Source organism: Drosophila hydei, unplaced genomic scaffold (genome assembly GCF_003285905.1).
Source record: "Drosophila hydei strain 15085-1641.00,03,60 unplaced genomic scaffold, DhydRS2 tig00008135-arrow-pilon, whole genome shotgun sequence".
NCBI classification, from domain to species: Eukaryota; Metazoa; Arthropoda; class Insecta; order Diptera; family Drosophilidae; genus Drosophila; species Drosophila hydei.
The window spans coordinates 3,067,958-3,084,087 of record NW_022045844.1 but is presented as its reverse complement, the minus strand read 5'-3'; the positions used below and the strand labels follow the sequence as shown (position 1 = coordinate 3,084,087).

Here is a 16,130-nt window from a genome sequence, read left to right as displayed (position 1 = left end):
GTAATGCTAGAAGCAAAACTATTGCACGCAGGTAGCTCTATGATATGGAAGCATGGTTATGCTAAGTAACTATATATAAATAAATATAGATGTATGTACTATATCAATATTATATATAGTATAGTCCACAATAAAGCACAGATTTCCTAGCTAAATTTTTTTGCAAATATAATAAATTATTTCACGCCTTGCCTATTTACGAAACATGTTGATTATTAGTTGACAACACAATAGACATTTTATTTAACTTCTATTTTTTTGATTTTGTTGATTTTACTTTTTATATTAGCATTAAATACGATTATCCATAGCTCAGCTTCATAAATTAACAATTTAAATGTTGCTAACAAGACAACACAAATGTTGCTAGCAACATGTTGCTGTGGAACGTATTTGAATGCAGCTAAGACTATACGCTATGTATAAATGAGTAAATTTGCTTTAAAAAAACACAAAATAATAGAAAATAACAAAAATCAAAATTAGATGAGATATATATCTGTATATCTATAATTTTAAAATGGCTTTTAAGCAATATATTTATCATATTTATAAATAAATAAATGTTTTTAACATATTCAAAATATCGGCTTATCGGTTAAGAGTCAGCTGAAATCATAAAATACTTTGAGATAGCTAATATGCCGCCCGTAGCTCAGCCATAAAACCGGTTCTAGTCGAAGAGAGTCAAACGCATTTGCAGTTGCCGTTGCGTTCACAGTTCACAAAATGATCTTGGCCAGTATTTTTGTGTGTTTCTTCTGCCTGGTGTCGGCTTACAACTATTTGAGAACAACGTCAACAGCGCGGACTTATTAAAAATCTGGGAGGACCCTTTTCCTGGCCTCTATTAGGCGCCCATGCACGAAATTGTGCGGCTCTCTCCAAAGAGTAAGTTCCGACACTCCATTTACTTAAATATGCCTATCAAATGTCAACTTCGACAGATTTTCTTTGAGCGCAGCTCTGTCTACTTGGCCAAATATGGCACTGTGAGTCGTATTTGGGTTTTTCACAGACTCTTCATACCTGTCGCCGACTTGGAATTAGCTAAGCAACTGCTGCAGAGCGAAACGCATTTGGAGACGGGGCCACGAGCTGATGAGCGACTGGCTGGGCGACAGCTTGCTCAATTGCCAGCCGCAACACTGGCCACAGCGACACCAAATACTCTTGGCACTCTCACAGCCAGACAACCTGTTGCAATTGAACCCAGCTATTTCAGCAGCAGGCCGAGCAGCTCTGTCAACAGCTAGCGGCACAGGCGGAAACGCGACAAGTCTTTGATGTGTGGCAGTTGGTCTCGGACAATGTATTGGACCTGAATGCTGTGCATCAGCTGTGGCATGCAAGCCAAGCGAGCGGGTATAAGCAGGCATTTAAAGAGTGAGTCGTTTGGTGTTAAGCAATTAATTATAGTTTATGCTGCGTTTTGAGTGATGAAACTAAGTTTAAATATTTATTCTCAGCTCAAACTGGTACAATTTACATATGTACCTGATTTTCAATAGCCAGTTCTTGCAGCAGCTGATTCAGTTCATAATTTATGTGGCTGGCTATCGACATTCAATTAGAGTCTGAATTGTTTCAGTTTAAATTTCATACTTTGACTTCTTTGTTCAAGTAACCAAAAACATTGATTGCAGCTCTCAAAATGCATCGACCTTCTACTTCCACTTCTTCATTTTATTATCTAACAATTTATTCCATCACTATTATCTATAATTATGTATAATTAACTGTAATTTTACTTCGTTATCTTTCTCCAGTCTCATCGAAGCTCGATCGCAAGCGTTTCTTGAGGCGTACGATCAGCCAATCGGCTCACCTTCTTGCTCGGCTCGCCACTGATGCGAAGACGACAGCAACGGCTCATACGACGCATCAATGAGGAGAACAAACAGATGCTGGAGCAGCGCAGACAACATAAGCTAAACACTAATCAAATAAAATCGAGGGCATCACTATAGATCGCATTGAACCGGCTCCAAAAGTGAAATATCAATCGCTGCTCGAGTTGCTTGCTCGCGAGTGAAGCGTCGCTGACTGACGCCCCAGCTCTTTGCCGAGCTGACAGCTGCAACTTCTTGGGCCATTGCTGTGCAGCAGCGCACTCTGCTTTGCCTTAGTGCTGATTGCACGACATCCGGCCGTGCAGCAACGCTGTCTGGATGAGCTGCGCCTAGCTAGTAGCTCAGCGAATGGGCGCTTGCCCTACCTGGATGCGGTGCTCAAGGAGACACTGCGGCTGCACCCACCGCAGCTGATTGTGAGTCGTGAGCTGAGTAAAAGCTTTGAGTACAGTAAGTGAATGAATCTCTTCTCTAAGTCTCATTCATGCCTCCTTGTGTTCACAGCTCATTCAGAGGTGGGCGATGGCGTTCTGCCCGCTGGGTGCTGAGATCTACATCAATCTCTATGAGCTGCAACGCGCTGAGCGGAATATGGCGATAAGGCGCAACTCTTCAAGCCAGAGCGCTTTCTGGAGCAGACTCAGCTTTGGCCTGGGTCCGCGCAGCTGCCCGGCGCAGCAAATGAGCTTAAACCTGCTGCAACAGCTGGTGGCGGCCGCTGCTGCTGCAGTACGAGCTGCTGCCCTACGGCGATGCACTGCGACTCAATCTACGCTTGGCGCTGGGCTCGAGCAATGGCTTCCAGTTGGCGCTGCAGCCACGTTTGAACAGCAAACAAGATTAATTAGATTAAAGATTAATTAGATTAACAAAATAGACTTTAATTTAGAGACAAATGAAATATACAAACAAAGAGAACACCTCTCTATGGCTGGCTGCGCCTGCGCATGCCCATCTGAAATCCTGTATCCGAGCGCAGCACTATGTTAACCACAGCCTGCACTGGCTCGCCCAGCGGCAGCAGCTCGTACTCGCGCACAATCTTGGCCAGCAGCATCTTCATCTCCAGCTGGGCGAACTTCTGGCCAACGCATTGCGTGGCCCCGCACTGAAGGGCACATAGGCAAAGCTCGAAGTGGAGCGTTCGCTGTTGGCATGAACGCTCCGGCTTGAAGAGATGCGGATCCGGAAAGTTTTTCTCATCATTGTGCATGCCAATAATGCCCATAAGAATCTCAGAGCCGGCGGGTATAACAGCCGCGCCAAACTTGGAGTGTGCTGCAAGCAGAAAGTCTCATTTATACGTCGCCCACGCTTAGTCGCGCTCACTTACTGTATTTGAAGTCGGTTTGCAGCTTTCGGCCCACTAGCGGCACGGGCGGATATATGCGCAGCGACTCCTTGATGACGCACTCCACATACTTCAGCTCGCCAAATCTCGCATGGTAACAGCGCGACTGCGATCGCTGCCCAGCACGTGCAGGATCTCCTCCAGCATTTTGGCCTGAACTTGAGGATTTCGTGATATGCACCACAGGCAGAAAGATAAGGCACTGGTGGTGGTGTCATGGCCCTCGAACATGAATGTGTCCACCTCCTCGCGTATCTCCTCGTCCCTCAGCGGGTCGTCCATCCACGCTCGCCTGCAGCAGCACATCCAGCAGCGCCATGCGACGCTTGCCGCCCACCTCGTTCTGCAGCGGCTGCTCTGCGCCCACACGCTGCATCCCCTCCAGAATCTGGCGACGTTGCTTAATCACCTCAGTAGTAAATGCGTGCATGGTGCGTATGAGCTGCATCTGACGAAGCTTGAGATGTGGATGGGTTAGCGTGAAGAGCAGCTCGCTTTGCAGGTAGAACGACATGAAAGCGCCAGGCCATTAATGCTGTGTCATCTGGTGAGTGGAAGAGGAGCTGGATGAGATTGATTTTGATATAGAATGCAGATATGATTAGCCTGTTTACTATTGGAAGAAGAGCAAGCAGGGTATAGAGAAGATAGGGATACATTTTGCATGTACTTTGAGTCATGATCTGAGCTAGCTCCACAGAGCATCTATGAGTAAAGAGAATTTTGGCTGAGTTTATTAAACTAGTTCAACTTAGTCAAAGCTGAGTCTGAGCCACTGCCACTCGATATCAAGGCAAGGCTATATCATATAGCAACTGTGTCCAGCTTACGGAACTAGTATGAAAACTAACTCTTTCAGGCTGACCTCTATATGAATATGCTTCACACTTACTCCGTAACAGCATTGGCATAGGGCGTGCTCTCTGCCAGCTGCGCATTCACTTTGGTGCCCATTGCCGTCTCAGCGATGATGTCCAAGGCAGCCAGGCAGACAAAGGGATAGACATCGAAGGTCTCTCCATTGGCACGCTGCTCCAGACGCTGCACGCACAGATTCGACTGCAGATCAAAGACCCTCCACGAACTGTTCCAGTATCGAGAAGTGGAAGGTGGGCGTGATTATCTTGCGACGCTGGTACCACACTTTGCCATCGCTGAGCAGTAGGGGGCCGTTGCCCAGCCACTGGCCCAGCACCTTGTACACCTGATGCTTAACCAAATGCTCCTGGCTGGCGAGCACCTGCTCATTGAACTCCACATCGCTGCTGGTGATCATCAAGCGATTCAGCACCCAAACACGCTGCAAATGTCCAAGTTCAATACTATATTTGTGGGATCGTTTAAGGAAATCTGCGAGCAACCATAATAAGTATGAGTTAATTAGTATAAAACAAAGAATTAACAATAACAATTATAGTAACGTTAACTGTAGCACTTCTATAATTCCGCGCACTTCACCTACTTATTTGTTTATAATCAATTCATTATTGGAATGCAAAGAGATAAGACTTATTTATAAATATACCAGTTGGGCTTGACTGACTGCATAGTACTCGTCCACGATTCTTAGACAAAGGTATTTAAATATGAATATATTTCAATATTGTATGTATCATTTATACATCTAACTGTTTCCGCATTTATATTTATGGCAGCAACACTAATATTGTAGAAAGCCCATATACTCTCTTGACTTCGTGAACGAGTATTAGCACGCACTTCGATAATTATAAGCCTAACGATTAGATTACTCACTAGCTACTTATTTGTTTATAATCAACGTGTTATTGGCATTCACTTATTTATAGAGCTCTAATAATAGATGTTATTTAGATAAGGCTTCATTGAAAGAAATATGTTGTTTACACTTGAGCAAGTCAATGTGAACTTGCAGAAGTGGATGATCATGCAGGGACTTGGGATTATTGGCCACCTACTGACGCCATCAAGTGGACAACAGGCCAGCAGGGCAGTACGCAAACAATTAGGTAGAGAAAATGGAAAATCGAATTATTTTAAAGGGCGTGACAGACTTCTTAAAGTATATATATTCTTGATCAGGGCGTTAAACAGAGTCTATTGAGGCCTGTCCGTCTGTCTGTCTGATCTCACCATCTATAAGAGCTTGAGACTTAAAATACTTTTTGAAAGTCCGTGTATAGCACGCATATATCTAGTTTGTTTCAAATGCAGCTACTAAAAATAATATATATAAATATGTATAAACAGTAATAATGGAATCAGTAAGGTGTTTGTGCATTTGTTCGTCAGCCTTAAGTTGAGACAAAGTATAAAAATAAAAATAAAATAAAAATAATAATAAATGAAAAATAATATATATGTACTATATATATATATATATATATATATATATATATATATCTATATATATAGATATATTATATCTATATAGTACATATATATTATTTTTCATTATTATTATTTTTTTATATATAATTTTTATATATACTCATATATATATATATATATATATATATATCACTATATATGTATAACCATATATGAAATAATATATGATCAGCATAATCAGTATCTGCCTATATAGTTGCATATATTTGTTTGTCTTTTATATCATGTAAAATGAGTAAAAAAGTAATAAATGTGCTCAACAGCAGCAAGAAAAAACATGTTGATTCACGTATATATGCAGTATACAAATTCCCGATCGTCATTTCTCCTTGTCTGCTGCCGCCAACTTAGTTCAAAATGAGTGTAAATTCTCACTCAGAAAGCGCTCAGCAGCGCTGCTGCAGTGGCCCTTTGAGTGACTTTCAGGTATAAAAGGGCGCAGCAGCGGCTGCGGCGATCAGTCAAGTTTATGACCTGGACCAGGTCAGTCGTTGTGCAGTGCAGTGCGAATGGTGAATAAATTTAAGTTTTTTTTGTTAAATTGTTTAAGTTTAAATAAATTGTATTCTTTAATAAATATTGTATTTGTTTAAATAAATATTTTAATATATATTTAAGTTTTTTTTGTTTTGGAATATTGTCTAATTGTTTAATAATTATTTAAATGTTATTTATTATTAATAAGCACTAATTGTTATTATAATAATGATGTTCGTTGTAATGTTCATTAGCAATAATGATCATTCGGAGTAATGATCATTTATGTTCATGATTATTACTGGTAATTATCATTAACGTTAATGATCATTAGCAAAATGATTTTCTCATGATCATTTTCGTAATGCCTTGTTCTCTTTAAAATTGTTAATTACCTACTCTTATTATATTTTATAAGAAATAATTATATATTTTATAAGAAATAATGTTTAAGAGCATTTAATTTTATTAACTCCTTATGAAAGAGTTAAGTTATTTTCAAAGTGATTTTGATGTTTGTCATAGGAAGAGAATCTCTTCTCTTAATTTTAATTTTTATAACATTATATACTTGTACATATATATTTAATATATATATGTATAGATATATATATATTTAAGAACAAGAATGTCTAAATGTATTATATATATATTCATAGATTTAATATAATAAATAACAATGATAATAGCAAACAAATGTTTGCTGAATAATCTTTTATGTATTAGAATTTTGTTAGTAAAAATATGTAATTTCTCTTAAAAATAGTAAAAGTTTATAAAATAAATTTAAAAAAAATAGTAAAAAGTAAAAAATGTATAACAATTAAGATATTAATATTTAAACCTATATTTACTATATACCTTTATTTAGTATATGTTTATACCTATATTTAAGGCCCTTCAATAATTATGGATAACAGCTGGGTATCTCCTAGTCGAACACACCGACTATAGCTTTCATACTTGTTTAACTTAACTTTCTTTACATATAGACATGATCTTTGGCCTGAACAAGTCTAACTGGAACTATAAAAATACTATATGGATTATTTGAATTTATAATTGATTTTTAACAACATTGTAAACTCTTCTGCTTGCATGAGTTGAAAATGGAATGAATGAAGTATACAAATATAATATATAAAAATTATTATATTTTAGCGCTTGACTACTTTTACGACAACTAGAACTACTAAATACTATTAGAAATAAATAGAGTAACTTCGCGCTAAGTTCAAATATGTTAAAAGTGCTGTATAAAGTTCAGTTTAGCTGTTTTATTGCCTGGCAACACTATATGTATAAAAAATATATATAATATATGTAATTAGAACAGACAAGTTATATACAAGATATCTGTTCTATATCAACGATATACTAATTATACCCGTGCTACGAACCCCTTAGATAATGAATGCGCACAAGAACGAACGAAACAGCGCCAATGGCCGCGATCTCTTGTCCCTGTTCCATAAAGCTGCTGATAGTGATGCTGGCTGCTGCATACAACAATATTAAAGGCATCAAACAATCATATTTCTCTACAACTTTTAAGAAAGAATTTCTCATATGCACAGCAAATACATAACGAGTTCGGAAGGACTAGAGCTTATCAAATGGAACAATCCATAACATCTAAAGTCTATATATCTATATATATAGTCTATAGTTTATTAGGCCATATAAACAGCTGAATGAATTGTAAGCAATATTGAATTGTTTTGTATAGCAGCTGTTTTGCACATTTCTATATAATATTTGTGATAATTAAAACAGTGTAAAACGGCTGGAACTGCACTTTGGACTTTGCTGCACATTTCACTTGATACGTACTTTTGGGATTCAGATTGATGACGCGATGCAAGGCTCCAATTAGTGGAAAGCAATAAGGACCCGGCAGATTGGCAACTGCCGCCCGCCTGCCCCTTTGGCGCCAATGGCAGAGACTGGCGACTGTCAGCAGCAGCACAACAATTGCGATCAGCAGCATTTCGCACACTGAACTGAAGCGACTCAAGCCAGAGGCATATAGTGCTATAGTTTTCTTATCTAATCGAGATTCAATAAGCCGCTGTAACGAAACACTTGCACGCTAATGCTGCGATTAGCACGTAGTGAGCGTTTATTTCTTTAGTTATTTTCTTTTAGTGTGCATGGAGCAGGAACGAGTATGCTAATTGTTTTGGACGCACAGTGCCGTTCAGTGGGTCGCAGCGGCAAGTTATCTGTTCTTTATATAAATATTCTTCTTTTTTTATGTAATTTCCGTTAGAGACATTCGTGCGGAAATTAAAACATTTGCACAGTGAAACAACAACGGGGGATGGATAGCTGCCAAAGCAGAGCCTCGTCCTGAAGGACTGCACTCGCAAAAAACTAATTAACAGTTGCTTCCTGCAGTCGAGCCGAGGCTGCTACAGTAACTTTGACTTTTGTAATGGCATTTTATCATATTATTTTAAAAAGGGTCAGCGAGCGGCGCCCCAAAGCGAGCTGCAGACACACACACACACATCCTTATAGATATGTGTGCACACATATATAGATGTATGGCATAGGCGTGCTTTTAATTGTGCATTTTCAATTTTCGCAATGACTGTTATAAATAAAACTCTGGCTGCCGGCAGCAGAAGAAGAACAAAAAAAGAGGCAACAGAAATGGAAGATTTTCCACATTAATTTGCGCATATTAAAAATGCAATTTGTTGCGTTAATTGCAGCATGTGAAATGTATCAGACAATCCGAGTGATAGCACAGACCGAAACAGATACGGAGACCGCCCAGTGCTCAACAGCCAAGTCACGTTGATAGCCAGCGCAAACAAGCGAATAGCACGCGAGCAACGCGGCGTATGAGTAATGCGAGCTTTTCGTTCAATGAGTAAGGCTCCGCTCTCTGTGTGTGTGTGTGTGTGTGAGCTTGTGCGTGGATGTGTGTGTGTGTATTTGCCAGACACGTGAGTAACAGCAAACTCAGCCTGGCTCTGCTGTGGATTTAAAATTATTTTTTAAATGCGAGTCAACAGATATTTCGGTTAAGGCGCCAACTGCTCTGAAAATTGATATAAATGAGAACAATCAAATGGGGTAGAGAACAGAAAAATTATTAAAGAACTGTCTTTAAATTGAGATTGCGTTATGAACAAATATATATAAATATTACTGAACAAATGAAAATTTATTTATTTATTTATTAATTATTATATAGTGTATGGAATATATACGATTGAAATCAATGAACTGTTAAACTGACTGAGTCACTGATTGGCTAATTGATTGACTGGCAAACTTACTGATTGGCTGATTGAGTGACTGATTGGCTAACGATTGATAGACTGATGGTGGTGGACTAACAGCCTTGCCGATTGATGGATTGAAGAACTTAATAGCTGATTAATTAATTGTCTCAGTGATTGACTGACTAAAGTTAGTAAGTCCGTTAATCAATAAGATAAAGACAACAGTTTTGATTGACTGACTAAAGTTAGTAAGTCAGTTTATCAGTAATTTCTTACTAATTAACTAGCTCTGACTGATTGTGACTGTGATTGGCTGATTGACTGAATTACAAACTGACTGATGATGATATCTGACAGACAGATAACTGACAGACAGATAACTGATGCGTTGATTGATTGACAAACTTTAAACTGTAACAATCTTTTCAACTGATTGATGGATTGACTGACAGAATCACTGATAGACTCATTGACACTGGGTTATCTAAGGTATTATAAAAATGCCAGTAAGTGTACAATAAAATATTTATATATATTTTATATATATCTATTCACTTATCATAATCTCGATATCTTAATGCTTGTATTATTATAAAATTAAAAATATATAAATTAAGTAACTTAGTGATTTTCAGTTGACTGTAGACTATATATATATAATATATATATATATATTTCAGATATATGGTATATACACTTTGCACAACATCGATGTGAAAATGAAAAAGTTAAAAATGGACGACTTAAGTCAACTTTTAGGTTGTTAACCAACACTGGTTAGCGAGAGAGCACCGTTATAATCGTCATAAGCAATATAATCTTCATCATATTAGCTAAGCTATACGAGCTAGAGCTATTCTTAGCGACAGTTATAGGTCTATCCGGAGACTGGAGTTCAATGGCTTTTTCGGCCATGGCACTGATGCCAACCCAAGACTCGTCAGCTAAGTCCTTCAGCAGGTTCTTTGGTGGCCAAAAGTCAAAGGTGAGTCCATCTCGCTCACCGGACAATTCGAATGCATAGGAAAGCGGAAAGCCTATCGAATAGGCATAGTCCAAGCTGGTGCCCCCAAACGTATCCTCCTTGCCATACTGCCCATAGGTGAATCTTGTGCCAGTTGCATTGAAAATGGCCTCGGCTCCAGCCTCAGCCACATCATGCAAATCGTTATCATTATCACTTGTGTCACTAGCAGATGAAGAGACGAAACCTTTTAGCACAGATCAATATATACTTAGGGGTAATACCCACCTCTTGTATACCCAGGGATAGAAAATGCTGGTGTGATGCGAATGCAGTGTGATGAACAGCATCCCACGTTTGCTCTGGACCAATTCGAGCATTTTGTCGCGCACCGCTCGCGTCTCTGGTTCCGAGAAGGGCTTGCTGCCGGCATAGTGCATGGTGCAGGAATCGTTTAGCTCGGCATAGCCCTGGCCCCAGCCAATATCGTAATTTCGATTAATATTCGTTCCGAAGCAGTTGAAGCCGTTCGGCGACCGCGTATTTCGCCACAATTTGTCCACATTACGCGAGTACATATAGCCATCCGGATTGACCTGTGGCATCACAATCCAATCGTAATCGTGCAGCAAGTGCGCATTCTCCTCATGCCTAACCACTAGCTGCTCCAAGGTGTACAATGCAGCAACAGGTGTCAGCCATTCGCGCGCATGTGCTCCGGCTATGAGTAGAATCGCCTTCTTGCCGTCGCGCCCATCGCCGTTCGTTATCGTTAACGATTTCAGTGGGCGCTTCTCATACGTGACGCCCACATCTTGTAGAGCAACGCGATCGCTGTACGCCTTGGCTAGCTGCTCCATGTAATCCAGCATGCCATCGTAGCCGAGGTAGTCATCGAGTAGCAGAGACGGCGCCACTTGCCGACGCAGTCGCCGCTTGAAGGCCTCAACACGCGACGCGCCAAACGCCAGCGATTGATCGAGCTGTGTTATCAACAAGATAAGCACACATAGCCAACCGTACAGGGTATTATCGATTACTAACATGCTACGCACTGGCTTGCACACATGCCATTTGTTTTATATATATATATATAAATATATATACATATGAAATTATATATGTGCATGGGTTTCCCAGCGCTACACGTAGAACCGATTGCTCTTAATCACAAGCTACAACTGAGTGCGGGTCAGTTGACTCTGCAGTATGTGTTTACTAACTGTTGCTGCTTGCCCTCTCTCCAACTTACTCTCTCCCACTCTCTCTTTCCCCTGCTCGCTCTCTTCTCTTCTTTTGTATAATAAAATTCGCAACGTTATTATCTATCGATGATACTTATACTAAAATATAATTTTCTCTCGCTCTCTCTCTCAATGCCTTCCGCCTCTCTTTGCAAAGAGTTGCATCTATTTTTAGACTCGCTCAATATGTATGTTTGCAAAAACTCTCTGGATCTGCATCACCATGCTCTTGTTAATGTTGGAGCGAGAGACTCTTTGTAGATACATTTCGTTGCACTGCGCTTTTTATACTCGTTCGCGAAGTGAGTGGTGTATATTGGGTTTGTGCAATTAAAGCTTCAGACTTGATTTTTCCTCTTATAAAAAGATACATTTACGGTGGGCTTGGCCAATTCAGAAATACTAAAACTGGTATAAAAGATAAACTGATAAGTACTTTGAATTTGCAATACATACTCGTAGATAACGTTATACCAGCCCTTAATGACATATATACCTACCTCCATTCGGGCGTGGCCATATAGATAAAACTGTATCTTCCTCAGTCTTAGAGCTAGAACTCCACATTGCGACAGTTAGCTACTCTTATGAACGAGTATTATGCAGTCAATATCGCCCGACTGCATTGTTCTTACTCGTTGCTTATTGATATTCTGTGTTCATCGCAACTGCGCGCACTGTGCAATTTGGCTGACAGTGACAAGCAATGCCTGAACTGCAGTCTATCAAATATGGCAATAGCTAGATATAGAGTTAGTTATATTCAGCTATACTTAGTTATAGTTAGATAATTAGCACAACAGACAAGTTCTTTAAGTCAACAGCCTCTGCCAATTCGCTGAAATGGCTAATTGAGTTAGCAAACATTTTGCATGAGGACAGTGTAGAAGGGTCAGCAACAGCAGTGGAAGCAGTAAAACAACAACAACACGAATACTGTTTAGCCACTATATTTTCTAGTCTTATGCTCCACTTTTATCTGCATTTTGCGGCTTTGCCATTTTGCGGTTTAAAAAGCCATTAAAAAACGTAATTATGTTGATAAATACGTCTTACTGGGCATTTTGCATTTTTATTTTTTTTTTCAACTTCCTGTCGACGGGCAGCCAAAGGACGTGAGCGGGCCGCAAGGCGAGGCTGTTGCCACTCAACTTTGGCCGCAACAACAAACACACTTTGCTGGCAAGTTTTTAGCCAGCAAATATTTTATCATTGCGCCTTTTTTGCAGTCAAGTGGCTCGGCAGGACCTCAGGCAGCAGCAGCAGCGGCAGGACATGGCAGCTGCTGCCGCTGACTGTTGCATTTAAGCGCTGTTTATGCCCGCAAAATTTTGTCTTGCTGCAATTTGTTGCAAGCTAAAACATTTTTTCTTCTTCTTCTTCTTTTTTTTGGCTAGTCAAGCGAAAAGTGATTCGCACAGTTTTTGAGCCTTTCTTTTTGGCAGTTTTTCATTTGAAGTCCTTTGCGCTGAGGCAATTCAGCTGATTGCGATCTAATGGAGCCATCATTTATGCTAAGACTTCGAGACGCAATTGACTACTGGCTCTTTGTTGGCTCAAGCTAAGTGGCAAGAAATTAATGAGCTAGCAAAAATGTGATTTCAATTTATAGATTATGAACCTCAGCTCGAATCTCTTCCTCTTTCCCAGGCTGCCTGCAATTGCCAATGTGCATAATTTATAACGAGGCAAACTTCTGATTGAGAGTTGAGAGAGAAAAGCAAGTGAAGATGTTGCGGTCCGGGAGTACATGACGACGAAATACTCGCTTGCAGTGCGAGAAGAAGTTGAAATGAATGAAAGTAAAGAGTTGTCGATTATAATCGATCTTTAGATGAGCTCTTTGGTATAAATGAATCGATTGTAGAATATATCGATTATAATTGAGCTGTTAAGAAACTTTTTATATGAACTTGTAACATGAAATTATCAATTATAATCGATCTTTAGTAAATCATTTAAGTGTACAAATATCGATTTCTTATGAAGTGGCATCGAGATCTTTGATTTTATCGCTTTTCAGTCTACAGTCGATAATAATAAAGAACTATTGATTTAATGAATTATTATCGATCATTAAGCAAACTTATTAGTTCAAAAACTTTGATTTTCTTATAAAGTAATACACATTTTATCAATTCCATTGCTTAAAGGTATTTTATGTTATACAGATCTAGATCTTTATCACTCTATCCACCTTCAGCTATTTTTTCGCAATTCAATTTTGCAACTCTTCAGCTTCCATAGCAACACCATATACCCATTTCACTCACTGAGCGCGCATAAAAAAATCCGATTAGTTCAGTTGATGCTGTGTCCTTCGCTCCGACTCCATCTCCATCTCCACCTCCGTCTCCCACTCCTTCGGCCATCACTTGCCATGCGAGTCACGTAACGCGTTCATGTCCGATTTTTAAGTTTGCGCTGCACAAATCACGTAACCCGACCATTCAGGCTCCTGCTTCGCTGTGGTTAGAGATTGGGCGTTAGTTGATGGGCGTGGCAGTGGTAGAAGAGCCAAGCTAATGTCCTACTTCAGGCTATTTGTAGTGTGTGCACTTTGTGTGCAGCTTTTATGATTTGTTTATATACAGCAACTCGAGGACGTGAGGCGAAAGCTCCGACTCTGAGCATGAACTGTGATAAAAACTAGATTACGATTATTAAATAACACATTAAGAGTTTTATTATGGTTTATAGTTTAGATATTGTTAGGTGGATGAATAAGAGCTGGATGTGATTGAGTAGAAGCAATTAAGAGGGTTCTAGTCGGGAGTGTTCGACTAGGAATTACCTGCACTGAGGTGCTATATAGACAGACCGACTTGGCTATATGGACTTAGCTCAGCATTCTGATCTGCCACACCACCTTCTCCTGAAATGATCTTTTCAATGAGAATTCAGATTTCAGGCCTTTAGCTGTACCCCAGCTGGAAGATGAGGTATTTTATTATTATTTTTTATTTTATTTTTATTTTATTATTTTATAGGCTCCCATAAAAGCAAATACTTATCATATATAAAGAAAAGTCTTTATTTAATGCAAAACTCTTAAAATTATTTAGAATCCCCAGTGAGTGCCGAATCCATCGAAGCTCATGTGGGAGACTGCCTCGGCGGGTGAATAGTGCACCACAGAGGGTTGGTGGCTGGCGTAGGTGGTCTGGACAGCTGGGATGTGTTGCTGCTGCTGCTGATGGTAGACTGGAGCCTGGCTATAGAACGCAGGCTGTTGTGGTGCTGGTGCTGGAGCAGCAGCATAGCTGATAGTCTTGGCTATGGCTGGCTGATAGACATTGTTGCTGATGCGTGTGTCCAGCTTGTGCACCTGGGAGTAGGGCGTCGCCACGGACTTGGCATAGTGAGAGACGGTGCCGTCGTAGCTTCTGACCACATTCTGCTGGGTATGCGCCACGGCATGCTCATCGGCCAGGTAGCTAATGCCAGCCCAGGTGGGCGACAGCAGCAAAAGAGTTGAGATTAGTGAGAGGAATGCGCGAGACATGTTTGAGCTGTGAGAGAAGTCGAGTAACTGTTTGACTTTTGCTGCCGCCAGCAGGTCTTATAAATGCGCATTAACTCGATCAATAATTACTCAAATTGTTTTTTTTTTTTGCCCAGTTTGTGGGCGAAGCGTTATGGTTAATGCGATTGGGTTTTGCGTGACTTTCATAAATCCACATTTAGCCGGAGATCGTGGCAAATCAATTTATGCCACAATGTGACAGCAAATGGAGGGCGTGCCACACTTATGACCATATTGCATAACAGCCATTGAGCCACAGCAGGCCATGCTGAGGTCGCCGGCGCACCTGCTCCACATACCAGCATTTCGGCTCTGAAGTGCCCTCAAGCTCTGCGTGCCCATGCCCAAAATAATAACAGCCCAGTCACAATTTATGGCCCATCGGAGATGCATTAAGGATGCCCAAATTGTGAATGCATCTCGACAGCTTCAGTTCAACTGCTTTCAAATGTCTTTGCATCCAATTGTACAATTACTCTAACACACACATATGTATATATAAAAAAGCGTTCTTCCAGTAAACCGCTTAAATAAATATTCACTCCGTCATTTGCTCGTTAAATGGCTTATTTCATTGTCTGAGCCCGAGGCCAGCAATAAGAGGCACAGTCGCCTCTCAACCTAACTTTCAGTCACCACAGGACTGGAAACTATATAATTGGCGCCCAACGTGGGGCGGACTCCACAACCAACAACAATTAAGACAGCAGCGCGGGAGCTGCAATTGACAGATCTTATAAAGGGATTTTTTTTTTGTTTTGTGTTAGTTGAATCTTGTAAGTGGATACTCTAGCCAAAATTTTTCTTCAAACACAAAAAGTGTTAAAATTTATTTTATAAAAAAATAGCTAGGACTAGCGAGTATTTTATATTGCAATTGCATGTAAAAAAAAAAAAAATTAATGATCAGAACCAAGTGAGAGTGACTACTTTGGGAATTTTAGTGGCAGCAATTGATCATTCAGATCGTCAATAAAATTACATTGTGTTACTTTCTGTGTGTCTGAAGTTGTGCATGCAGTTCTCGTAGTTCAGAACTGCGACGTAATTCGACCCATCTTCTGACGGCCCGTTTTATTTTTCGCGACCACTGACCTGCGCATGTC

The 16,130-nt window shown here is 40.0% G+C and overlaps 2 protein-coding genes and 2 pseudogenes across 2 annotated transcripts; 1 reads left to right on the top strand and 3 right to left on the bottom strand.

Moving 5' to 3' along the window:
• Positions 1-729: 729 nt before the first annotated feature.
• Positions 730-2,697, top strand: LOC115483483 (annotated as a pseudogene).
• Positions 2,698-2,778: 81 nt separating this feature from the next.
• Positions 2,779-8,148, bottom strand: LOC115483475 (annotated as a pseudogene).
• Positions 8,149-10,012: 1,864 nt separating this feature from the next.
• LOC111593206 (carboxypeptidase B) lies at positions 10,013-11,300 on the bottom strand. Its single transcript, XM_023305850.2, has 2 exons — positions 10,543-11,300; positions 10,013-10,479 (listed from the first exon to the last, which is right to left on the bottom strand). Exons 1-2 carry the CDS (start codon positions 11,298-11,300, stop codon positions 10,068-10,070), a joined length of 1,170 nt encoding a protein of 389 aa, XP_023161618.2. The 3' UTR covers positions 10,013-10,067.
• A 3,259-nt stretch (positions 11,301-14,559) lies between these two features.
• LOC115483481 (larval/pupal cuticle protein H1C) lies at positions 14,560-15,003 on the bottom strand. The gene has a single exon (XM_030225632.1). It carries the CDS (start codon positions 15,001-15,003, stop codon positions 14,560-14,562), a length of 444 nt encoding a protein of 147 aa, XP_030081492.1.
• Between the last annotated feature and the right edge of the window lie 1,127 nt (positions 15,004-16,130).